Consider the following 24,111-nt stretch of genomic DNA (forward strand, 5'->3'; position numbering starts at 1 on the left):
ATAATAATTTTAGAGTGCGATATGTGATACTATGTAAAAAATCTTAGAAGTATTGGAAGAAACTCTTTTACTTTTGAGGATTTTTCATTAAGTTTAACTTATCACATTGAAAGTATATTGTCAATTTTATGGTGATTTTAACTTTTAATGTAATTATCATAAAAAGTAACAACTTATTTTATATCATAAAAAGTAACAACTTATTTTATATAGTAAATCGTAATTAGATAATCGAACAATTTTTCTATTGATAATACACAGAATTTTCATATTGTAAATAACAAAATGTGTAAAAGAAAAAAATGTGCTACTTTATTCAATTAAAACAGAGGACAGAAAAACTAGTAAAATGAGCCAAACAATTTGAATCTAGATTAATGATGACATAATCCTAATTAACCAAACCATTTACAAAAAGTGGTTTCAGCAAGAAAAAAAAGAGAGGGACCAAAAAGTCTTAAAGACTATACTTGATTTAGGTCCAATTTGCCGACCACAGTTTTTATAATCACGGAGCATTATTTCACATATTAACACCCAAACATTTGTTTATTTTACAAATTTAGTACACTCCATAACTTTTGTTATGGGAAAACTCGATATAAAGAAACTTACTTCAGATAAAACTTCTTACTAATAATAATTAATAAGTATAATACAATTTCTCTTCTCTTCAAATTTCCAAGGATTTATACAAAATATTTTCTCCGGATAACGATACAAGAAAAAATCCATCGGGAATTTAAGTAAACAATGGTAGAATGAAAAAATGCCTTCCTTTTTATAACGACAATAATATTTTTACATTTAAATTTTGATAAATATTTTTAAAATCTGAGATAATATTTTTTAAGTAATTTTGAAATAAAAAAAAACGAGAAAATAAAAAATAGAAAAATAATTTAAAAAATATCAATTCACATTGTGAAAGGAAATTATCTAGATTTACTTGTTAAAAAAATATTTTTCCTTTTATAAGGATTTCAAAAAACATTGCTTGAGTGGCAATACTATCTTGCAACTTCAAAGTTTGATGTCAAGGTGCACCATGATTTGTTCTCCAACTCCTTTATCCAAGAAAGGTGCAATAAAGAAATAAGATTAGTTTGAAAAAATTATAAAGGGAAGACTCGGTGAATTCAATTATCTAACAGGTATCGTTTGAAGATAAAAGAAAAAGTGTAGTGTGCATTTGTACGTAGAGTTCTACTCCATTTTCCGCGTGGGTCCAATTTGTTGGTGACCTCAAAGAAAGAAAAGAAGAAATTGAAGTCATCAAAGATGCTACTTTCCGTAGTCTACACTTGAGACATTGTCATCCATTCTTTGATTATAGCTCGCGCAAGGTCTCTCACCAGGTTCGTCTAACAAACACTTTTTCTAACAAAATAAACAACTACGAAATTGGTATCTCGATATCATTGTTAGGATCTGCACTTTTCAAAACTCTTGTGTTTGACTACACACTTCAAGTTATCTTCTGATTCTTTTCTATTCATTTTGCAACGCACTCTCCTTGCAAAATTAAAAGTTTGATGTACTTTTTGCTTTGTAGAGTGGAACGAGTTCTCAAGTTCACCAATACATATCTTGCCTCAAATTCGAGCCTACACGTTATTACTTACAGGTTCCCAGCTTCTACTCCCGTGATTTCTTTATATACTGTTTTCTAATTTAATCCTTGTGTATTCGCTGTTTCTCTTCTTCTTCTTTTTTTCTTTAGCAAGTATTCCTAGTGAAATTATAGTAAACTTGCGATTAATATACCTATTGATTGGGATTGGGTGACCATGAGCAAATTTTGCTGGACTCACTTTTACCCTCGCAAAGAATTGTTTTACACGGGTTATGTGGCGTCTACTTATACATGCAATACTGTACTGGACTGGACTGAGATGATGTCTCAATAAGTTTTGATTGTATCAAATGTTCTATTTCTATTTGTAGTCTAAGAGTTTTGAACTCCTTTTTCAACTTAAAGTTATTTCATTTAACAATAGGGTCAGAGTGCTTATAATTGTTTAACCTGCAATTTTTGACAGGTGGTTGGAAGACGAAAATATGTCTTGAAGGCCATAGCATGAAACAGAAAAAAATGAATTCTATCTGGAGACCAGTTGTCACCAAGGCCAGTGCTTCTGAAGGTTTGTCTTTTTTGTCCTAGGACATGCCTCTGTTCAACTTCCGGTTGTACCAACTACCAACAATTTTGCATTACGCTTATGATTTTTATTATTTCTTTTTTGCATTATGCGACATTTTGGAAAATGTAATACACGGAAGACCAAGTTACCTTTTTCTTATCTTTATATACACACGGTCTAGTTTCTAATTCAAAATTAGTATTTTTGTACATTTCATTTTATGTACTTGACAAGCACTCAATGCTATGGGGTAGTGGGATTTTCGAAAGCTTGATACTTATTACTTCTTAGGAGGAGAGTCTGGGTAGGACGGTTATTCATATTAAATGATCTGGTTTTTAAGAAGGCTTGATAAAGGATGCAATTCTTGAGTCAGATACCGGCAAAGTTCAGGAAATGGGTTGTGGCACATCTACCACTATTTCAAATGATAATGTCATGAAGGTAGCTGCTGAAGCTATAGATGAAATGGATGAATCAGCTACTAGTTCAAGCCAGTTGCAGGATAATATTGAAAACAGATTGCTGCAAGGAGATTCATCTGTCTCCTCTAAAAAGCATTCAATTTCTGTGCAGGCAAGATTATAAATTTTCACTTCCTTTTACTTTTCTTGAATTGATAGTTCATATTTGCCAAGATACAAAGCAATATTTGTTCATTTCATCTGTTAGATGCTGGTTATCACCATATATCTTTTGTTGGTTCTTGTTCATTATGTTTAGGTTTCATGTAGTGTTGGCCGTTTCATGTACGTTAAAGGTTACTATAATACTGGAATTAGTCAGTTTGTTAAATAGTAGGACTTCAACAGAATACAGAAGGAATTCATACGAAGACTTTCATTAAAGCCTATGTTGCTGATATGTTCTCTCCAAGATTTTATTTTAATCTTACGATAATTTTTATTGTTTGCTATTTTTCTTTCATTTTTTGTCACTATTTTACTGTGAAAAGTAATTTTCTCATTTGTTGCTTTTTCAGAAAATTTCATTCGAATTATCTTTCTTGGTCCTTGGTTTTGGTCTCTGGTTTGTCTTGTTTTAAAAGAAAGAGATACACTTTCCTTCGATTCTCTTTTCTGATTATGTATTGGACTGTCAAAAGCTTTAGTCTTTCATCTCTGTTTTAATTTTGTATTTGTTCTGCAGGTTGGTGCTTCTCTATTTCCTTTTATCAAAGGAAGATGGTAAGAACTATATTTTAATTTCTCTTTGGCATAGTGGCATTAATAACAACATTACTTAACCAACTTGAAGAAGATAAATTTCAGATAAAGAGATGCTCAATATGACATTGATAGAAACTGCAAGGTAAAGAATCTGAAAATGTAAACTTTAATTGCAATAACAGGCTCCTCCAAAGTGAAGAAGAAAGAATTACAATCCAAGAACGTATAAGCTTCTCAGATTATGGAATAATCCTACCCCCTCAAGATTGTTTAAATCTTGCTTCTCTATTTTATAAAATTCCTCAATACACTCTCTGATTCCCTCTACCTTGATTTGTATACAGAGTATTCCCCCCTTAACCCTCCTTTTCTTCCTATTATAATTATTTCTAATAATAGGTATAACAAACATGGGTGAAAGTGATAATTTTTTTTTATGATTGTGAAGGGATAGGGGAAAATATGCTTTGATAAAATAGGATGAAAAGAATAGCTATATGCATGTTAGGAATTGTATCAATTTTGACTTGAGATTCATGTTGCCTACACCATGTGGGATACGATTGCCCAAATCTTGTTGCTGTTGTTATTATCAAAGGGAAACGGTAGAAGATTGTTCTTATGACAAGTTAATTAAATTAAATGCTTATTATATACTTGATACTATTTCAGGGGATCCACACAGAAAAGGATAGAAGAGGAGATGGGGGTTAAAATAATAATACCTACTTCAAAAGAAGAGGATTTCATTTGTGAGTTTTGGTTACCTAATCTTCTCTCTATCTTGTGTAGGTCAGCTTTGAGATAGTTATCCTTTTATCATGTTTGTGTTTTAACTTTGATTGTTGTCATTCTTTGAGATATTCAAGTTATAGTTGATTTGACATAATTCTCTCTTATACAAAAGAATAGAGTGTATTGACATTTCACAATCATAATGATGTTAATAGGTCTTTGGTTCAGGTTGTGTTTGTTCACTCTTTCTAAGCAAAAGTTCATTTCCTTTGAGAGGCCAAAACATAATTATGTTTGACAGGAGCTTGAGTCTTACATTGGTTGAGTGTGAGATACAGAACTTTTGTTTAAAGTAGAGGCTCCATCCTCCTCTTTAGCCTGGGAGCTCCTTTAAATCATGATTACTCACGTAAGAGTGGATAACGGAATTTGATATCTTAACTATTCAATATAAATTTCTATTGCAGCCATTGAAGGCATTTCAATCGACAGTGTGAATTCAGCTTCAGAGAGGATACAGGCTATAATTGATGAGGTCAATTTGCCTGTCTGGGCAATCTCTCAGATTCAAAAGATCTTTGATTATATTTATCTCATTTTTGGTATTTCTTTCCTGTACTTACTTTGCAGTCACATACTAGACTAATATTCTCTTGTTTTCTTGTTTTTATAACAGACTGTTAATAGTCGAAATCTTGATTATTCACACTTCATATCCCTTCCACTGGCAATTCATCCTGAGTTAGTTAATAAACTCATCAATTTTCAACACTCTATTTTGGGAACTGTTTCTCTCAAGAATGAGGGCACTGATTCTGATTCCAATGAAGAGGGGGGTACAACTGACACCAAAGGTGTGGATCAACTGCCAAAGGAAAATGCTGGTGTTGCAGTTGAACATAAAGTTGATGATAAGAGTGAATCAGTTAAAGTTAATCTCACTGACATACCCCTTGTCAGTTACACACCTAAAGCATTCAAGTCTTCTGCTTCATCTGGTATTAAAACAATCTGGTTTCCTTTGTTTAAGATATTTATAGCTTAGGGAATTTGAATCAACAGTGAAATTATATCCATTTCACGTGTTTTGTTATGTTACTGTTCACCATCATTTTTCACTTGTGGAGCTTGTTCCCTGAATTCTTGTTAAATTATGTATGGTGTCATGGCTATTTCCCCGAACCCTAAAACATGTCCATATTACATAGTAACCTGTTGTTTTCAGGGTTAATAAATTTACTTTTTCATGTAAAAACTCAGCAGGGATCACATGTTTATGCTAAATAATAGGTTTTCTGTTATATTGCAGTTGCAGGTCTGGGTATTGACAAATCTATATTCATCAACCCTAAAACATTTCACCTTACAGTACTCATGCTTAAGCTATGGAACAAAGAACGAGTCAAGACAGCATTTCAGGTCCTGCAGGCAAGTTTTGTTAAATTCATCATAATAACATATTATAAGAGTTAGATTTTTTTCATTTATGTTTTTGAAGCTGTGTAGAATATCTCCTCGAAAGTTATGGAAACCTTGGATAATCGGCCACTCTCTATAAGATTGAAGGGACTGGTATGCATCTACTTTAAGCACCATTTTAAAGATGTTATTCATATGAAGTGCTGCTTATCTGTTGACAAGATACAGAATGAAATTCCTTCTAGTCTATTTACTAAATCTATAGAATAAAGCAATGGAATGGAACAATATACAAGTTAAAAAGATTGATATGTAGTTTTTTGTTTCCCTTTGAAATCTTGCATGTAAACTTTTAGGCTTCACTGAGAGATTTCCTACCGTGTCTGCTACAAACTTTTACCATCAAATTGATTCTCTGTGATTTTGTTTGATATCTTTGACGAGAGAAACTTATGTCTACCCTTGTAGGAATGCATGAAAGGTTCTTTGGACAAAGCCTGTGTTCTATATGCTCCTGTGGAAGAAATTGGCAGTGAGGGCCGTCTTTTACGTGCTTGTCGTATCCATATTTGTTATGTTTTTGGGCGGTGGTGGAGTTTGATTGAGGATGCGTTTTTAGTATTATAAAGCTCGTATAATTATGGATCAGTGTTTCACTCCTGATTTTGAGTATACATTGTTCTCAAAGAATTGTGTTTTCCTAAGCTTTTTTAGAAGTCATTATTGATGCGTATATTGAAGCTGGACTCGTCTTAGAGAGTGATGCTAAACATAAACTGAAGGTAAACTAAATTTATTGATTCATATCTCTGTTGCTTTTGGATAAATTATAAAGAAGTGTTTGTTTTAACTTACCTTCAATTAAATTACTTTATTAAAGGCCATTTTCACTTTAATAATCTACTATTTATTATGTCAGTTTTATAATATATTTTATTTTTCTATCTTAGAATGTGTTAGTAAGTTCAATCTTTCTGCTGAGTTTTTTTGTGCTATCCTATGCTAAGTATTAAAAACACACTGTTTTTATACTTTAAAAATAATTTTAATATATTAGTACTATTTGTGCATTATTTTTAGCCGAATAATACCTTTCCAGCATTAAATTATTAGTTTGGAAACACTATTTTTCTTTTCAAGGTCGTGCCAGGAAACCTTAACACCAACCTCCATTTGTGATAGTTTTCAGTGATCCTCTACGTTTTTCTCCTTTTTTGCAGCTACACGCCACTGTGATGAACGTAAGGCATAGGAAAAGGTGCTACTCCAACCCCACAGAACCTCAATCTCATTTGTAAAAACTTTGGTGATTTTTCAGTAAGCTAATATGTCATATGTGCTGCTTGTGTTCAGTGATACGTGGAAAAGTAAGACGTTGAGAAGAAAATTTGATTCTTTTGATGCACGAGGCATATTCAAGCAGTATGGATCAGAGGACTGGGGGCAGTATCTTATTCATGAAGCTCATCTTTCGCAGAGATTTTCTTTCGACGAAAATGGATACTATCATTGTTGTGCTTCCATTCCTTTTCCTTGAAATATGCGGGTAGAATGATTGATGTTTTGTTCATTATCACCCCACCCCACTATCTTTTCTGTGCTAGCTTCATCAAGTATATTGAACATCATTATAAAACTCAGCATAATCACTTATATTTGTATTATGTTGCATTTTGAGACATTTATCTTGTATGTAAACAGATAATTTGAGACAATTATATACTTCTTAATCATTTATAATACTGATTTTTCCTCTATTATAAAAAAACTTTAAAAATAGGAGATCTGAGTATGAAATTAGATGATCGATGCCACTTTCAAAGCCATTAAATGTGCCGATCCAATATTAGTCGTCGATTGGTAGGGAATCCTGTATTCCATACAAAATGAAATATGGCAATGCGAGTGAGAACTCCAACTTTATCATCATCTTTGGTTCAATTTTGAATTCATTAATTGAACTTAGGCAAAAGGGAAACAAAACTATATTAATGAAGATTATGTTATTAACTAATCAACTATCAATGCTAAAATACTGCTTATTTTGTAGCTCCATGCATGAAGCTATCTAATATGAACAGTTGGCAGATAAAGATTCATTTGACAGAATTATTGTCTTAATAGTAACAAAATACCCGTTAAGAAGTGATTAAATTAAAAATAGGTTTAATTAGTCGGATGATATTCACTCTCATTTAGATGTGTCAATCTCGTATCCACTTTTAAAAAGATGTCAATTGAGTCTCAACTTTTGAAAGATACCTCAAATAGGTCTTTTTCAACAAAGAAATATTAACACTGTTAACGGTATTGATATTTATAGTGACTTATAAAATTAAGTATTTATATTTATATTAAAATTTAGTAGTAGAAGTCATGAATTAAGTTAACGGCTTTAGTATTTTTTGTCTGAAAGGGAGTTGATTAAGATATTTTTTTAAAAGTTGAAACTAAATTGACACATTTTTAAAAGTGGGTACCAAATTAACACATTTGAACAAAAGTGAGTACCATCGTCTAATTAAATCCTAAAAATATTAAGCACTTATGTCATAACTGTACTTGAAGTTCCATAAAATTATTAAGCACTTTTTTTCACTAAATGAACATTCATTTTTTTTTCTTGGATAAAAATAAGAAAAATTGTAAGTGGGGTTTGCCAGCTATAACTAACTGTAAAGTAGCTTAGAGAAGTTGTTTGATTAGCAATTGTGGCTTATATGAATGAATCTTTCTGGAAAATTAATCAGTATAGGAAGAAGGGTTCTTATCTAATTGTTTTTTTTTGGTGCTTAGAAATGAGCAATTTTAAGCTTTATTTAAAACAAGTAACGAAAGCTTCATAGCTAACTACCAGACATTTCATGTTCCAGTTTGGCATATGCTAGGAGAGGACAAAATCACCATGCTGGATAATGGATCGATATTCAAAACCATTATTTTTTTTTTCATTTTCATATCTTTTCAAGTCTCTCTTCATACATTCATTATTATTATTATTTTTAAATTCCAGCATAACATTGTATTTTAATTTTCTCCATAAATGGATGTGAAACAATTTTAGTGCACGAAGTGTCTAATTCTGAGCCTAGTCTAAAGGAGGATGATCTTGTTCTTTTCTTTTTTTCCTTTCTTTTTTTCAAAATAAATTAAGCATGTGTTATGTCTAATTAAAATGATGGACCTGTAAAGTGTCCATTTTAGTCAATGATGTTTTAGGGAAAAAATGATGTGAATAGTTGAAAAAGGTAAAAAAAAGTGATAACGGACACTTTCCACCCAACTTTACTTTCGAGGATTTTTCGTTAAGTATAATTTTTCACATTCACAGACTAATCATATTGTCAATTTTATGGTGATTTTAACTTTTAATGTAGTTATCATAAAAAATAACAACTTATTTTACAAAATTAATTGTAGTCAGATAACCACACGATTTTTTCATTGATAATATACAGAGAATTTTCATATTGTAATTAACAAAAGGTGTAAAAAAAATGATATTTTTTTCAATTAAAATAGAGGACAGAAAAACTAGTAAAATGAGACAAACAATTTGAATCTAGATTAATGATGACATAATCATAATTAACCAAACTATTTACAGAGAGTGGTTTCAGCATTATAAAAAGAGACGGGCCAAAATGTCATAAAGACTCTGCTTGATTTAGCTTCACTTTGCCGACCATATTTTTCATAATCAAGGATATGACGACGTCCAAACATATTCAGATAAAATCCACAATAGATAAAAGATGAATATTATAAATGAATATTTGTTTGTAACATGTATCAGTATTTTTTATATCTGTACAGAAATACGGATATGATAGTACCTGTAACTTGTGGATATCCATATTTGTTATATTCTAATTTAAATTAAAAAAATTAAAAATATGATTAAAATATTAATGCACTAATTTTTAATAAGTTATATTTTATCAATTAGTTTTACAAAATCTATTTCTTTGTAACATGTTATTTAAGAGAAGTTATTTGAACTTTTTTTAAAATTTATAAATATTATGTATTGCATTTTGTTTAGATTTATGGTTAGGATATGTTATTAAATATTTTAATTTGTTTTATAAATATTCACATATACATATAAATATTAAAAATATGTAGATATCCGCATAACGGATATTCACACAAATATGAGACGATAAGAGACAAAAATATTTATTGTAGAGTATACATAAGTGAGTATCCATACTCTAGTATCCGGTTGACATTCCCTAATTTTGAATATTGTTGGTTTTACCCGGTATAATGTTATTTTGATCCTCAACATATTTTTATACACACTTTATATATATATATATATATATATATATATATATATATATATATATATATATATATATATATATAATTTCTTTTTCTAAATATAAAAATTAATTTGTGAAAATGATGTTAAAAGAAAAACATTTTTCTTTGATGGTGGTGTTTGTGGCCCAATATTTATTCATGTCCTCCACTTCTCTTCACTTCATTTTGTTCTGTGATTATTTGCTTCACATTACATTGTAGTTGTCCCTACCAAACACCACCTCTCTCTCCACACTACCCACATGAACCAATCATTCATCACCTTCTCGACATTTCTAATAAATCGCCTTTCACGCCATTGACAGCTAAGCTTCTCACAAAAAGAAACTCCTTCAATATCTCCCTCAGATTACTTCTATTTAACTTTCACTCCCCTGTCATATTCAAATATACAAAAACAAAAAAAGTTTAGAATAAGAGATTTTTCACAAAAAGTGATTAACCAAGTTTCTTAACTAAGATTAATGATACACAAACCGACCAATAATAACATTGGTGTCATGAACTTATTCAATAAGCTTTATACTGTTCTTGACAATTTCTGCTATTTATATTGCTTCTGATATGGAAGCCTTTTGTGCCATATTTCTAACTCCCAACTGCACCTTCTTATCTTATACACTCTTCTTCTCTGAGCTTCTCAGAAAAATTTCTGAAGATGGCTGGCATAGCATTCGGACGCTTCGATGATTCTTTCAGTTTTGCCTCCATCAAGGCCTACATTGCCGAGTTCATCTCAACCCTTCTCTTTGTTTTTGCTGGTGTTGGTTCAGCCATAGCCTATGGTTAGTTTTGAATTATGTACATATACATGCATAAGTTTTGACCTAAAAAATTGTTGTGCTTCCTTAATTTTTCAACTTGAATAATGTGCGAAATCTTTTGCAGCAAAGTTGACATCAGATGCAGCTCTTGATCCTGCTGGGTTGGTGGCTGTTGCCATTTGCCATGGTTTTGCTCTCTTCGTTGCTGTTTCCGTTGGAGCCAACATTTCCGGTGGCCATGTTAACCCTGCTGTGACCTTTGGGTTGGCTCTTGGGGGTCACATCACCATCCTCACTGGTCTCTTCTACTGGATTGCACAGATCCTTGGCTCCATAGTAGCATGCTTTCTCCTCAAGTTTGTCACTGGCTATGTAAGTTCAAACTAATTGTTCATAAACATGGCATAAGTTCATGATATCAGTTACTGAATTCTGATACTGTTGTTAGAAAAAGATAGTAACAGTGTGCATTATATCTGTTGTTGTCAGAGTATTCCTATCCACGGTGTTGCTGCGGGAGTTGGAGCCGGAGAAGGAGTTGTTACTGAGATTATCATCACATTTGGATTAGTGTACACTGTGTATGCCACAGCTGCAGACCCAAAGAAGGGTTCACTGGGTACGATTGCACCCATTGCCATAGGTTTCATCGTTGGTGCAAACATCTTAGCTGCAGGACCATTTTCTGGGGGATCCATGAACCCTGCACGTTCCTTTGGCCCTGCAGTTGTCAGTGGTGACTTTCATGGCAACTGGATCTACTGGGTTGGCCCTCTTGTTGGTGGTGGTTTGGCTGGTCTTATCTACACCTTTGCCTTCATTCCCACCCAGCACCATGCACCTCTCGCCACTGATTTTTGATTCACTGATCAATACCCTTTGTTAATCGCATGGTTTAGTTTCTGTGTAATAAAGGAGGAAAACTCACTCTTGCTTTTTCCTTCTTTTCATCTCAGCTTTTTCTTTTTCATTTCATTTTGGTTTTAATGTAAAGTTGGAGTCATTGTTTTCTTGTACGAATTCATGGTAGTTTTTCTTGAAACACTGTTATTGTTTCTCATTTATATCTTATATTTTTAGTTTTAAACAAGGAGGACTAACTGGTATAGTGTGACTATATTAACATCAATCAGTGAGGCAGAAGTTTAGTAAGTGTTTGATAAATGAAAGTGAGCAATGGTAAAGCAGATACAAAAGAGAAAGATCTTATAGTAATTTGTTGTTGGCTATAATGTACCAGAAAGTGGAACTGAAAGGTTTGTCTTGTAGGCTTTTATTATGCAGGGTAAAAACGCAGTGAAAAATGTAAGATGAAAATGGAAAAAGGGAACTGAAATGATGTGTGCTTAGTGCTGCAAATTTAGGATGGACATGGAAAAAGTGCATATGGGTGTGGGCAATGGTGTGAATGGGGACAAGGAAGTGGGAATTATTACATATAAAAAGGTTAGAATGAAAGGAATCCAAGCAATAGAAGACAGGGAAGTAAGAACAAGTGACACCAATCAGAAACATTTTGGTAGAGGGAGGGCCACAAGCGTCCTTGGATATAGCAAAAAGTTGGAGTACTGTTAAGTGTTCAAGATTTTCACCATTGAACTACTACGAGATTAAATCATAAGTGTTTGATACGAGAAAGTTATAAGTGTTGGGTTTATATATATTTGTAGTATGACATGGATGTTACACATCATCGACTCTTAAATTATAACATACAACATATTTGACATCAATTTTAACTCTAAAATTTTAAGATAATAGTATTATAAATTTTTTTTTATAGTATTTAATTTTATCTATTTTATTTAATATGACTATTCTAATATTTTTTGAAAGTATGGAAACGAGAATCGGTAAAACTGTAGTGGAAAGTGAAAAATTTGAAAGACATTTCCAAACAAGCTCTCGTTGACGTCGCGTTACATAAAGTCTTGGTAAAACTCTTTTTGCTCTCGTACATTCCTTTGTAAAGTTTTTGATAATTGTGATAATTAATTATTTTTAATGCTTGTAGTAATTCTTTGTTTGTCTTTTATAATGCATTTTTGTGTTGTTTTTATGAAAAAATTAGGATTTAATTTCTTCTTTTTAAGATAGATATCATTAATTTTTTTGTTAAGTAAAAAAGTGGAAGAGTGAAGGAAAATGAAGAATTATCTTCTAAGATTTCTTGTCCAGCTCAAAGATAGGTAGCCCAAAATAACATTTTCCGGCCCAACAACTCAGATATTTGTCCAACAAGATGATCACATATCCATCCAATGAGTGAGAGCCTTTATGCTAGTGGTTTGAGGTTTAACATAGATATGAAGACAAATTAACTAGTAATTTCTATGTTCGTTTGAAGACAATTAAGAATAAGGAAATGAAATAATTAGTGAAATTTATTAGTTTTTTTATCTTGCGTGTTAGGAAGTCATTTGAATTGATTTATTGATGAAATACAATTTTACCGTGGTTAAAGAGTTAGATCCGACCCCGCTTCAAATAAAATGAATATGTGTGGACGTAAAAGTGAGAGATCCAATCCTGATTCAAATGGAACATATCTATGTGGACGTAAAAGTGAGAGATATGATCGATCCCACATGACATGGAACCGATCTATGTGCTTTAAAGGGAGAGGATTCAATCCCGCATGTGCATATCCAATCCCAAATACATGAACTTTATGTTATCATGGATTCTCGTGGTGGCTCCTTGATGACTCAACTTTGTTTTTCTTTGTTAATTTTTTTTTCAATTTTACTGCTTAACAAAAATTAACAAAAACAAATTATTCATACAAATATTAATTTATACTACTTATTACATAAAAGGCAAAATTGTAATCTCACCATCTCACCGATACTTTTACTAAAACATATTTTTTAATCTATTATATCAATCATATCTTTCGCAAACTTTCACAAAAATTATTTTTAAATTTATTTACAATCATCTCTAAATCTTTTAAAAAAAACAATACATAATTTAATTTTAAATCCACTCAGATAAATTATAATTCTTGATACAAAAGTAATCTCTGTCTATAAATAAGTTATGCTTGTCTAACGAGAATTTGCTTTTTTTTTTCTTTTCTATAATGGTTGAAAAGTTGAGTTTTAGACAAAATGAATAGTTTTTTTATACGGGTACACCTTTTATATCTATTTGTTATCAAGACGAAAAGAGTACCGTGATTTATTTATTTATTTTTAAATAAAGAGATATGCACAACTGCATAAAGTATAAGATAATCAAGATGATGCTTCAAGAAAACTTTATTAACGTAAAAATGAAATTTATTTTCTTTAAATTTCATGCATTGTGTGATCATTTTGCTTTTTTTATTTTTTTAATTTATTATATAAACACGGTATTAACTTATTTAGTAACAACTCATTAAGATCCGTCTGAGGACGAAGAGGTACTCTACACGAAAACTTTAAGTTGTAATTATCATGTTATTATTGTAAAAAAAAAAATATTTAGAGGGTGGTACAGCATAATATTATATAGCCTATGCCCTAATTGCAAGTTTTCAAGATTTTGTTGATGATTTTCATTTGAAAAAATAAAATAAAATAAAATAAAGCTAAAACTAAAATGCATGGCATATATAACTAAGAAGAATTGGATTTATATTATTAATTAATGTTATTTGGTTTTGGGCTTCACAGAGGCTCTTCTGAATCCCAGGTGGGCTCTCCACGCTTTGTATATCTCCATTCATGCCCTTTCCACTCTGGCAGCTGTTGAATCACAACCTGCATCAAATAAAAAACTAATTAAAAATATAATACTTATCATAAAAATTCACATTTATAATTTCTTAATTTATTTTTCCATATACAGATTAATACAACGTAAGAATAGTTTATATTAAATATAAAAGAAGAATGCATAAAAAGAATTATATCACGAATTCTTAACCTGTTCTTTAGATATATGAATTAGTGTTTTACTTGTGTATAAAAAATACATTGTGATTGTATAAAGAATTAACATGTTGGTGTGAAGGGAAATGAATTATGTGTTTAAAGATGAAGGATGAAGAAAAATCACGAACCGCTCCTCTGGTATCTGGTTCACCAACAACTGTTTGACATGCTAATCTCCAGTTCTTTGGTTTCTGGTAAGAGAAAAAAAAAAAAAAACACATGACAACCTTAATTTTCTTCTTAGCCACAAACGTGAATTTTAGCGAAAAAAATGTCACAAACAAATTTTGAATCTGAATTCCACTATCTATTACCTTCTTCAGTAACTTTTTCTCTTTATCAGTGCGAGGATTCAGAAGCTCTTGACCTTCAAGAACCTACGAAACCATTCATACAAAACATTGTAAAAGGATGATCCTACTAAACACTTCTTAAAAGGTTATCATTATATAACTCACCTCCACCATACATGTGCCACAAGTTCCACCCCCTGCACAATTTAACAGAGCTCTGGCCTGGAAAAAATAACAAATTACCAAAACCATATTCACACAACAAAACCGGAGTTACAGAGCAAATTATTAGAGTTACAAAGAGCAAACAGAATTTGTTTCATGAGCTGGAAAACAGGAACGTTGTTAAGAAACATGCAAATGTTTGATAAAAGAAACTGTTTTGTTTGAAGTTGCAGAGGCTATTACATAGGGTCCATAGAGCTCGACGTTGGAATCCATCATTGTCTTCCTAAGCTTCTGGCCGCCACAAGCAGAACGAAAGTGCACGTCTGGTGTTCCATCTGGCAGCAGCACAGACTAACCAAACCACCACCAAAATCAAGGGTGAGATAGATTAATTTAAAAAAATGAAAATGTAGCATAAAAATTGTTGAACTTACACTGACAAATACAAAGCCAACATAAGGTGGCTTGTTGGGGTCATCGATGTCTAATAACTCTAACTCTGTGTCTGAGTCTGAGTCTTTCTCGGGGACTGTGCTAACAGCTCTGATTTTGGTTCTTACAAAGGAAACACGCTTAGAGGAACAAAGATGTTTGTTGTTGGATCTGAAGTTGTGGGAAGAAGGACGCAATGTTTGAGAAGTGAATTGGAGTTGGAGGAGTGACATCTGTGATATTTTCGAAGGTTTTGTTGAAGTGAGGATATTTTGGTTGGAAGTAGAATGAATGGGGGTTGTCGTTTGTGGTTGTTTCTGTGATGATCTTATCTGATAGAGTTTGTTAGTTAGAATGGCAATGGAAGATGTGTGTAGTACTGTGAAAGAAAAATGAATTAATAAAGGGATAAGGTGAGGGCAAACAATGGTTGAGGTTGAGTTCGGCTTTGTGGATTGAATCAGAAATTTGGATAGAGCTTGAGTTGAGTTGAGTTGGACATTTTAAATAATAAGTAAACTCATTTGGGAAGATCATACCACTCTTCATTTGTATAAGTTAATGAAATTTGAATTATAGTATGATATATCTTTTTTTTACAAAAAATACTTAAAAATACAATGCAATTTAAGTTTGTAACAACTTATTTATTTATATATATATATATATATATATATATATATATTAGAATATTAAAAAGGCAAATATTATGTGTTATCTTTAATTTGTTTAATATCTACATTATCAACTCAAATTATTTTCACATAAGTATCTTATTGTAAAAGTTTATTAACATCTTTTAACACTTCAATTCTTTTCCTTCTTAATCAGTGACAATTTCAGAAAATTAAAATTTAAAAACCATTTGATGGATTTATGGGTGATTTTAAGTTAGTATTATACGAATATCTTTTTGAAATTTCCAACACTCACTTTTATCACTCCAATCGTTCTCTCTATTGCTTAAGAAATTAAAAAAAAAAACCCTCATGTAGTGGATTTATTAACTTTTTTACTTTTAAAACAAAAATATAAATATCTAATATATATATTTTTATTAATCTTTTCCTTATATTTATATTGTTCATTATTTTTCGTAGAATCTTTCATAATTTTTAAAGTCTTGACCATGTTGTTCGAAAGCAATTATAACAGTGATATGAATAAATAAAAATATTTAGAACCTAGTATGTCAAATAACAACCTAATATATAAAAGTTAAAACAAAAAAAGAATAGTGACTAAACAATATATAATAATAACAATAAGCCAGAAATATTATGATTTGTAAAAATCAATTACCCAAACAAAAAATAACATAAAATAATTATTTAGAGATAGAAAATATTTGAAATTAGAAGAAAATTCTACAACTATCACATTACCGAAATCTCAAGCATTTAAATAAAATTATTTTATGAAAATGATATGTATATCATATAAATAAAAAGTTGGACAAAATCTATGAAAATTTCAATCATTAAATAATCCATTGAAGTTTATATGATTTTGAATACAGTGTATTGTATATGATTTTGAATAAACTATATATATATTTCTAAATTTTCAATTTTCAATTTACTTACTAAATTTTGGTGGATAAACTTTATTAAGTACTATATATATTTTTTTAAATTGTTTAAAATCTTAGTTGAATAAGTCTGTGCGTGACATTTAATTCATTAATAATGGTTTATGCAATCATTTTATTCAAAAGTTATAGATGAAAATTGTTAAACTATGAGAAGTTGACTTCGTAAAGCAAGACACTCTAAGATATAGAATAAGTCGTGTGCTTAAATTCCTACTGTCTTGACCGAGTAAGATAAATATAATTATATAAAAGTTATTTATGGATGTTGAATATTCCTCCTCTCATCTATTCATCTTAATTCTCTAGTAACAAAAAAATATCAATAATTTAAAAAGTTTTATGAAAAAAAAATCATGAATGGTCAATAATATATATATATATATATATATATATATATATAAATTCAAAATTAAATAAAAAAATTTCATAGTAAAAAAACTAGTCCTCCTAACGATATTTATAAATATTGACTTGACCGAAAATATTAATATTTATGTTTCTATACTATTATACAAAAAATTCATCAATTGTACCTTTCAATACTTATATTTTTAAATTCAAATAATTAATCATAATAAAAAATATTTTTTAATAATATTTTTTCTAATTTAAATAATTATTTATAATAAAAAACTATTTACATAATAAAAAATTATTTAAGTTACTTTTTTTCATAATTACTTTTAACAAAATATATTTTATAGTTTAATAAATTACTACTACAATGAAAAATGACACCGTAGGACATATATTTTCATTAATTATTAATAAAGAAATTAAGTTCTGTCTCATAACTGTTATTAGTGTACACAATTCATTATTAATTTTATTTTTATTGATATAAATTATTTTATTATTTTAACTTATAAATTTCTAATTATTTTATAAAATTAAATTTTTTATTTACAATAAAAAGTTACCTATAATAAAATTCTATTTTTTTTATTATAGACTAGAATAATATATAATAAAGATACAGATAAAAGAAAGAACGAGGGAGTGGGAAGGAGGAGAGGTAGCGTGGGGGGTGGGAGGGTTTTATTATGGCTAAGTCTAAAACCCTCTTCAGATAAAAAGGCTTCCACGATGGCCCAACTTTCAAAGTTTCGGAACTTTCTTCTTCTCCCTCGTTCTTCTTCTTCTTCTTCTTCTCCCTTTTCCCTCTCCAAACCCTCCAACGTCCAATTCCGTTCCCTCCTAACCGTTATCGCCTCCTCCAAACGACACCGTACCATCCCTCCTCTCCGCCGGAAAAGCACGACGCCCAAACCAATGGAAGTGAACGAATCCAACTTCAACAAGCGAAGGGCCGAGGGCAGAGACAGTGCCGACGGCCCCAGGAAGAACCTCCAACTCAAAGTTCGCAAGCTCAACCCAATCAATACCATCTCATATGTTCAGGTATTTCACTTCCTCTCTTGATTTTCCTTCCTCTCACAAAACGGTTACTTATTTTGCCTAATTACAATTTTGCTTTCAATCACAGATTTTGGGAACTGGAATGGATACTCAGGATACGTCTCCCTCAGTCCTGCTTTTCTTTGACAATCAAAGGTTTATATTCAATGCTGGAGAGGTAACTCCAAACCATATTATTATCTGCTTTTCTATCTCTGCGTGGAGGCTTAAGTTTTACATTTTATCTTCAATTCAGGGATTGCAAAGGTTTTGCACAGAGCATAAGATTAAGTTATCAAAGGTATCGTATATCTTTAGCTTCGTCTCGTAAAAATATAGTTTGTTCCTTCTCTTACTTTTGTTCCTCTTTCTTCAGATAGATCACATATTTCTTTCTCGCGTCTGTTCTGAGACTGCCGGTGGCCTTCCAGGTCTGTATTGCATAACATATCTTTTTTTTTCTTTAATAATGTAGGACTTTCTTTGAATTCTTTGACGTGCAAATTGCTTCTTCTTTACTGGTAATATCGGTGATTCAACAACTATAGGGCTTCTTGAAATACTCATAGTTTTTTTTTTTTTAAACTCACAGGTTTACTGCTTACTTTGGCGGGCATGGGTGAAGAAGGGATGTCGGTAAGTAGCATTTAGCTTCGTTTGATCTTCCATTTTCTTGATATATATTTCTTATAATAAATAGTTTCTTTTAATTTGTAGCTTAATATATGGGGGCCGTCTGACCTTAAGTATTTAGTAGATGCCATGAGATCTTTTATTCCCAGTGCTGCCATGGTTCACACAAAGAGCTTTGGGCCTATCTTCAACACCGATGGATCCCCTGTGCCACGTCAAAGCAAGCTTTTGGACCCCATTGTTCTTATTAATGATGAGGTGGTCAAAATATCAGCCATAATCCTTCAACCAAATTTCGTTGAAGGTCTGACAACTTCTGCAAGCTCTTCAGAAAAGAGGATGGACCATAGTCCAGATACCCTTGATTCCTCCAATGGCAGAAAATTATCTGCTTCAAAACCTGGTGATATGTCTGTAGTATACGTTTGTGAACTTCCTGAAATCAAGGGAAAGTTTGATCCAGAGAAAGCTAAGGCTCTTGGGCTTAAACCTGGGCCCAAGTATCGGGAACTGCAACTTGGAAACTCGGTGAAATCTGATCACCAGAATATCATGGTTAGTCTCAAAACTCCATATTATTTACCTAAAGCAGAGTAGAAGCAAAATTGGAAAAAGAATTAGAATTTGAGACGCAGCTTTCAATCTGTTCAAGAAATGCTTTTGTTTATTTTAATTTCATGTTGAGCTTCCGTACACTGTAAAGTAACTTCTTTTCTGTTACAACCTATAATAGGTTCATCCAAGTGATGTCCTGGGTCCTTCTGTTCCTGGTCCCATAGTACTTCTTGTCGATTGCCCAACAGAATCACATTTAGAAGCATTATTGTCTGAACAATCACTTGCTAGTTATTGTGATCAAACAGACAACCAAGCACAAGATAGTAAGATTGTCAATTGTGTAATTCATCTAACTCCTGCATCTGTTGTGAGTTGTTCAAATTACAAAAAATGGATGAACAAATTCAGTTCTGCACAACATATCATGGCTGGACATGAAAAGTAAGATGCTTGTCTTTCTGGAGAGTCTCTTTTCTGGTTCTCCTGCCTGCATTATCACTGATTAAACCTGGTTGCTCGTTCTCTTTGCAGGAAGAATGTAGAGATTCCTATTTTGAAAGCTAGTGCAAGAATTGCAACACGACTTAATTACTTGTGTCCTCAGTTCTTTCCAGCTCCAGGATGTGGGTCCGTTCCAAATAATAGCTCAAAATTCGGTTCTCTTGCTTTAAGTGAGGTTTGTCTCATGATACAAGATGAAATTTGATTGACAAAGGCAATTAAGACATGAACCATTCTAACTAAATTGCTTGATTTGATTCCATTGCAGTGTTCTTATTCAGATCTTTCTGAAGTAATTTCTGCTGAAAATCTTCTTAAGGTATGAAAGATCGATGTGGTCTGTGGCTACCTGTCCGTTCACTTATTTATTCTCATAGAAGTCAAAATAAAGCCTTTGGAGTCTGATAAGCTAATTAATGTACAGGCTCAAATAACTTTCTAAATAAACATTTCTGGTGGTCCAACTTTTTTGTCTTCAAAATTTCAAGATTTTTTGTATTCATCACTTAGAAAGAACATTAGTGATATTCTTCTTGTGAAGTCCTAGTGGAGACTAGTTCATCATGGACCTGATCACGACATTTTATAACCAATATATTGAAACAAGTTCTTAAGACTCTAATTTGATCACGAATTTTTATAACAAATATATTGAAACAAGTTCTTAAGACTCTAATTTTTTGTGTGTAATCATTTGAGCATGTTCCTTTTGAAGAATCTCAGCGATCTTTTTTAATTGTTATCTTTGATTTGACCTACTTGTCTAAATGGAGCTTCTCTTAATCTTCTGACATGACCAAATCACTTTAGAAGATTTATATTATCTCTTTTCCTTGATAGTGCTGCTCCAATTATCCCCCAGATACATTTGTCAGCAGTGGTCACGTTAGGACTATAGTTTCAATTAATTGATCTCTGTCTCTTCCTTTTGCCAATTTTATATATTGATAGATATACCACTCTCTGCTATACAGTTTACTTTGCGTCCGTATGCTCATCTTGGGTTGGATAGATCTTGTATTCCTACTACGGTGTCTTCCTCAGAAATCATTGATAATTTACTGTCAGAGATTCCAGAGGTTTCAGAAGCATCTAATCATGTAAGTCAACTCTGGCAAGAATGTAGTCAGACAAAGGACGACTTAACTCCTGTGGTGGATCATAAGATGATGATTGAAGAACCATGGCTATGTACAAATAGTATTCCTGCTTGTCTGGAAAATATAAGGAGAGATGACTTGGAGATAGTTCTTCTAGGAACCGGTTCATCCCAGCCATCAAAATACCGAAATGTTAGCTCAATATATATAAATCTTTTTTCAAAAGGAGGTTTGCTCATGGATTGCGGTGAAGGAACCTTGGGACAACTTAAAAGAAGGTAAGTCTATCCATATAATTAACATTCTTTCATCTTTTAATATGAACTATTGGTTGATATATCCCTTGGAAACAGATATGGTGTTACTGGTGCTGATGATGCTGTGAGAACTTTAAAGTGTATTTGGATTTCACATATTCATGCTGATCACCATACAGGCTTGGCTAGGATTCTTGCTCTGCGCCGTGATTTGCTGAAGGGCGTGCCTCATGAACCAGTACTTGTTGTTGGACCTAGACAGCTTAAGAGATATTTAGATGCATACCAAAGACTTGAAGATTTAGATATGCTGTTTCTTGACTGCAAGTACACTACTGAAGCTTCATTAGATGCTTTTGAGGATGATTGCCAAGGAAATTCAGTTAATTCTCAGACTCTGAACAGCAACAATGGGGACCTTATTGCATCAAAAGTTGATTCAACTTTGTTTGCTAGAGGATCCCGTATGCAAAGCTATTTTAGAAGACCAGGTAGTCCTGTTGACAAAGATGTAGTTTCTCCTATCCTAATGAAATTTAAGGAGATAATCCATGAAGCTGGTCTGAGGGCCTTGATTAGTTTCCCTGTTGTACATTGCCCTCAGGCATTTGGTGTTGTTTTAAAAGCAGAAGAGAAGACTAATAGTGTTGGAAAAGTGATACCTGGCTGGAAGATTGTATATTCTGGTGACACGAGGCCCTGCCCAGAGCTAATAGAAGCATCTCGTGGTGCAACAGTTCTTATACACGAGGCAAGTAATTGCTTGATCTTGTTTTAGCTTTTGACGATTATTTAGCATTTGCTGGAAATATCATAAAAGGATGAGGAATGAGATCACTGTAGAAAGTATGCTGTCTTAAGTGTTCTACTATTCGCTTGTTAAAGCTAAGGTGGTTGTAGTCGATTTCTAACATTAGCGATCCTAGTCATATTTCTTACCCAACAATGATAAACACAAACCATAAATCTAGAAGTTTTTGGCCCTTTGGTAAATCTTTGGCCAAACCAACCGCCTTTCTCATTAATTCTTACAGTAGAATTTGTATCCTTGTTTATTCTTTTGCGGTCAGTTACATAGTGTTTTTTAGATCGAAAAATTACATGTTTCTTAGATCTTTTATATATGAAAGTGATAGTCTTATGATATTTTTACTTCAATTCTTTCTGCAATGAATTCTTTAATCCTAATAATATATATTATCCTCCACGTTAATGTATTTCCTTCAACATTGGCTCTTCTTAATGCAATCACTAGTGAGGCCGCGGTTAACTTTTGTTTTTAAATTGATGCAGGCAACTTTTGAGGATGCTATGGTAGATGAGGCTATAGCAAGAAATCACAGCACCACAAACGAAGCCATAGAAATGGGACAGTCTGCTAATGCATATCGAACCATACTGACTCATTTCAGCCAAAGATATCCCAAAATTCCAGTGTTCGATGAAACACACATGCATAGAACATGTATTGCATTTGACATGATGAGTATCAATGCCGCTGATTTGTCCGTGCTTCCCAAGGTTCTTCCATATTTGAAATTGCTTTTCAGAAATGAAATGTCGGTTGACGAGTCAGATGATGTAGTTGAAGCTGTGAGTTCAGCTTCTTGACAAAATGACCCCATTCATTGTTCTATTATTTTTTAATATTTATAATTATGATTATACCCTCACTTCATTTTTGTTTAGGGAGTACGGTCTGAATGCCAAAGACAATTATCTGTGGAAGTTCATTTAGCATTGTATTTAACAAAATTTATTGTTTTCCCTCTTCAGTTCTGGAAAAAACAAATTCATCTCGTCCAGTCTCCTTCAAGTTACTAGATAGTATTTTAATTGGGTACATGTTTAGTAAATATAAAATAAAAAAGATATTTTGACATCACTGTTTCTAAATTGTTAGCATTACACAACTGCTTTTCTTAGTAAAATATTATTTTAATTTATATGGTGGGAGTGAAAGAGATACAGGTGCAAGAATCAGTGTTCAAAAGGTATTGTCTTAAATGGGACGTCAGTATAACATTTTCCTTTTTAATTAATTACTATTAAATTTATTTAATAGTATGAATGAGTATATGGGATCAATATTTTTATTAATAAAATAAAATAGGAATTCAGACTATGATTATTATTAGGTTTGAGCAAATTTTTGTGTTCAATTTTTCTTTATTTAGATTTTAACTTTATTATTTTTTGTATTTGTTTATTCATTTTTCTACCTGTTTTTGTATTTTGTTTACACCATTAACAAATAAGTCCATGTGTTTTTCATTCAAGTACCCTAATGATTTTATCTGAATAAGGTATTGGTTATTAAGAACTAATAAACCTATATAAATAAACACTCACTTTCAAAATTAAATCGAAAAATAAAATTCAAAACTCAACTTTGTGAACTATTAGAATTAGAATTACAGTTTTTGTTAGTATGGTATTCTCATATGAAAAACGATTTTTAAACCGTTAAATTCTTATTGTAAAAGAAGTTTAAAACTGTAAAATTAGGTTCGCTTTTTATATTAGATATTTTTAAAATTAAAATATAAAAATAAAAGTAAACAAATAACTGTAAAATTGGAAAGATGAATTTCATTTTGAGTAGACGAATTAGGCGGGGCGAACGGTAGTTACGGTGGTGAAATGGTCCCAATCAACAACATTAATCTGATTCTGTGGTCCACCCACAAC

General features: G+C 31.7%; 4 protein-coding genes across 4 annotated transcripts; 3 read left to right on the plus strand and 1 right to left on the minus strand.

Annotated features, from left to right (window-relative positions):
- The first annotated feature begins 1,160 nt into the window (after positions 1-1,160).
- On the plus strand, positions 1,161-7,209 carry LOC146886556 (uncharacterized). The gene is made up of 14 exons (XM_028070222.2): positions 1,161-1,358; positions 1,556-1,627; positions 2,043-2,144; positions 2,521-2,720; positions 3,294-3,331; positions 3,986-4,065; positions 4,516-4,583; positions 4,725-5,046; positions 5,358-5,476; positions 5,555-5,620; positions 5,936-6,026; positions 6,182-6,249; positions 6,688-6,725; positions 6,821-7,209. Exons 3-14 carry the CDS (start codon positions 2,081-2,083, stop codon positions 7,002-7,004), a joined length of 1,338 nt encoding a protein of 445 aa, XP_027926023.2. The 5' UTR covers positions 1,161-1,358; positions 1,556-1,627; positions 2,043-2,080; the 3' UTR covers positions 7,005-7,209.
- A 3,011-nt stretch (positions 7,210-10,220) lies between these two features.
- On the plus strand, positions 10,221-11,605 carry DELTA-TIP (delta tonoplast integral protein). The gene is made up of 3 exons (XM_028070303.2): positions 10,221-10,584; positions 10,688-10,935; positions 11,053-11,605. The coding sequence occupies exons 1-3, from the start codon at positions 10,458-10,460 to the stop codon at positions 11,422-11,424; spliced, it is 747 nt and encodes a 248-aa protein (XP_027926104.1). The 5' UTR covers positions 10,221-10,457; the 3' UTR covers positions 11,425-11,605.
- A 2,558-nt stretch (positions 11,606-14,163) lies between these two features.
- PNSB3 (NDH-dependent cyclic electron flow 1) lies at positions 14,164-15,801 on the minus strand. The gene is made up of 6 exons (XM_028071445.2): positions 15,382-15,801; positions 15,188-15,298; positions 14,945-15,001; positions 14,801-14,863; positions 14,615-14,677; positions 14,164-14,312 (listed from the first exon to the last, which is right to left on the minus strand). Exons 1-6 carry the CDS (start codon positions 15,610-15,612, stop codon positions 14,220-14,222), a joined length of 618 nt encoding a protein of 205 aa, XP_027927246.2. The 5' UTR covers positions 15,613-15,801; the 3' UTR covers positions 14,164-14,219.
- A 2,198-nt stretch (positions 15,802-17,999) lies between these two features.
- On the plus strand, positions 18,000-23,225 carry TRZ4 (tRNAse Z4). Its single transcript, XM_028073174.2, has 12 exons — positions 18,000-18,374; positions 18,460-18,549; positions 18,628-18,672; positions 18,748-18,802; positions 18,964-19,007; positions 19,089-19,559; positions 19,738-20,003; positions 20,094-20,238; positions 20,332-20,382; positions 21,038-21,441; positions 21,517-22,171; positions 22,714-23,225. The coding sequence occupies exons 1-12, from the start codon at positions 18,060-18,062 to the stop codon at positions 23,029-23,031; spliced, it is 2,859 nt and encodes a 952-aa protein (XP_027928975.2). The 5' UTR covers positions 18,000-18,059; the 3' UTR covers positions 23,032-23,225.
- Positions 23,226-24,111: the final 886 nt, after the last annotated feature.

This window comes from Vigna unguiculata, chromosome 5 (assembly GCF_037176805.1).
Source record: "Vigna unguiculata cultivar grain cowpea cultivar isolate G323 ecotype 2 chromosome 5, ASM3717680v1, whole genome shotgun sequence".
NCBI lineage: Eukaryota > Viridiplantae > Streptophyta > Magnoliopsida > Fabales > Fabaceae > Vigna > Vigna unguiculata.

What these genes read in the sequence shown, in the direction of transcription:
- TRZ4 (XM_028073174.2), top strand. Translation starts at nt 18,060, where the DNA reads ATGGCCCAACTTTCAAAGTTTCGGAACTTTCTTCTTCTCCCTCGTTCT. An exon ending in ATACCATCTCATATGTTCAG is followed by an intron (nt 18,375 to 18,459) that starts GTATTTCACTTC and finishes TTTCAATCACAG; the next exon opens with ATTTTGGGAACTGGAATGGA. An exon ending in TGGGTGAAGAAGGGATGTCG is followed by an intron (nt 19,008 to 19,088) that starts GTAAGTAGCATT and finishes TTTAATTTGTAG; the next exon opens with CTTAATATATGGGGGCCGTC.
- LOC146886556 (XM_028070222.2), top strand. Translation starts at nt 2,081, where the DNA reads ATGAAACAGAAAAAAATGAATTCTATCTGGAGACCAGTTGTCACCAAG. An exon ending in CAGCATTTCAGGTCCTGCAG is followed by an intron (nt 5,477 to 5,554) that starts GCAAGTTTTGTT and finishes GAAGCTGTGTAG; the next exon opens with AATATCTCCTCGAAAGTTAT. An exon ending in ATGCTAAACATAAACTGAAG is followed by an intron (nt 6,250 to 6,687) that starts GTAAACTAAATT and finishes CCTTTTTTGCAG; the next exon opens with CTACACGCCACTGTGATGAA.
- DELTA-TIP (XM_028070303.2), top strand. Translation starts at nt 10,458, where the DNA reads ATGGCTGGCATAGCATTCGGACGCTTCGATGATTCTTTCAGTTTTGCC. An exon ending in TGGTTCAGCCATAGCCTATG is followed by an intron (nt 10,585 to 10,687) that starts GTTAGTTTTGAA and finishes AATCTTTTGCAG; the next exon opens with CAAAGTTGACATCAGATGCA. An exon ending in TCAAGTTTGTCACTGGCTAT is followed by an intron (nt 10,936 to 11,052) that starts GTAAGTTCAAAC and finishes TGTTGTTGTCAG; the next exon opens with AGTATTCCTATCCACGGTGT.
- PNSB3 (XM_028071445.2), bottom strand. Translation starts at nt 15,612, where the DNA reads ATGTCACTCCTCCAACTCCAATTCACTTCTCAAACATTGCGTCCTTCT. An exon ending in TCGAGCTCTATGGACCCTAT is followed by an intron (nt 15,002 to 15,187) that starts GTAATAGCCTCT and finishes TATTTTTTCCAG; the next exon opens with GCCAGAGCTCTGTTAAATTG. An exon ending in GTGGCACATGTATGGTGGAG is followed by an intron (nt 14,864 to 14,944) that starts GTGAGTTATATA and finishes ATGGTTTCGTAG; the next exon opens with GTTCTTGAAGGTCAAGAGCT.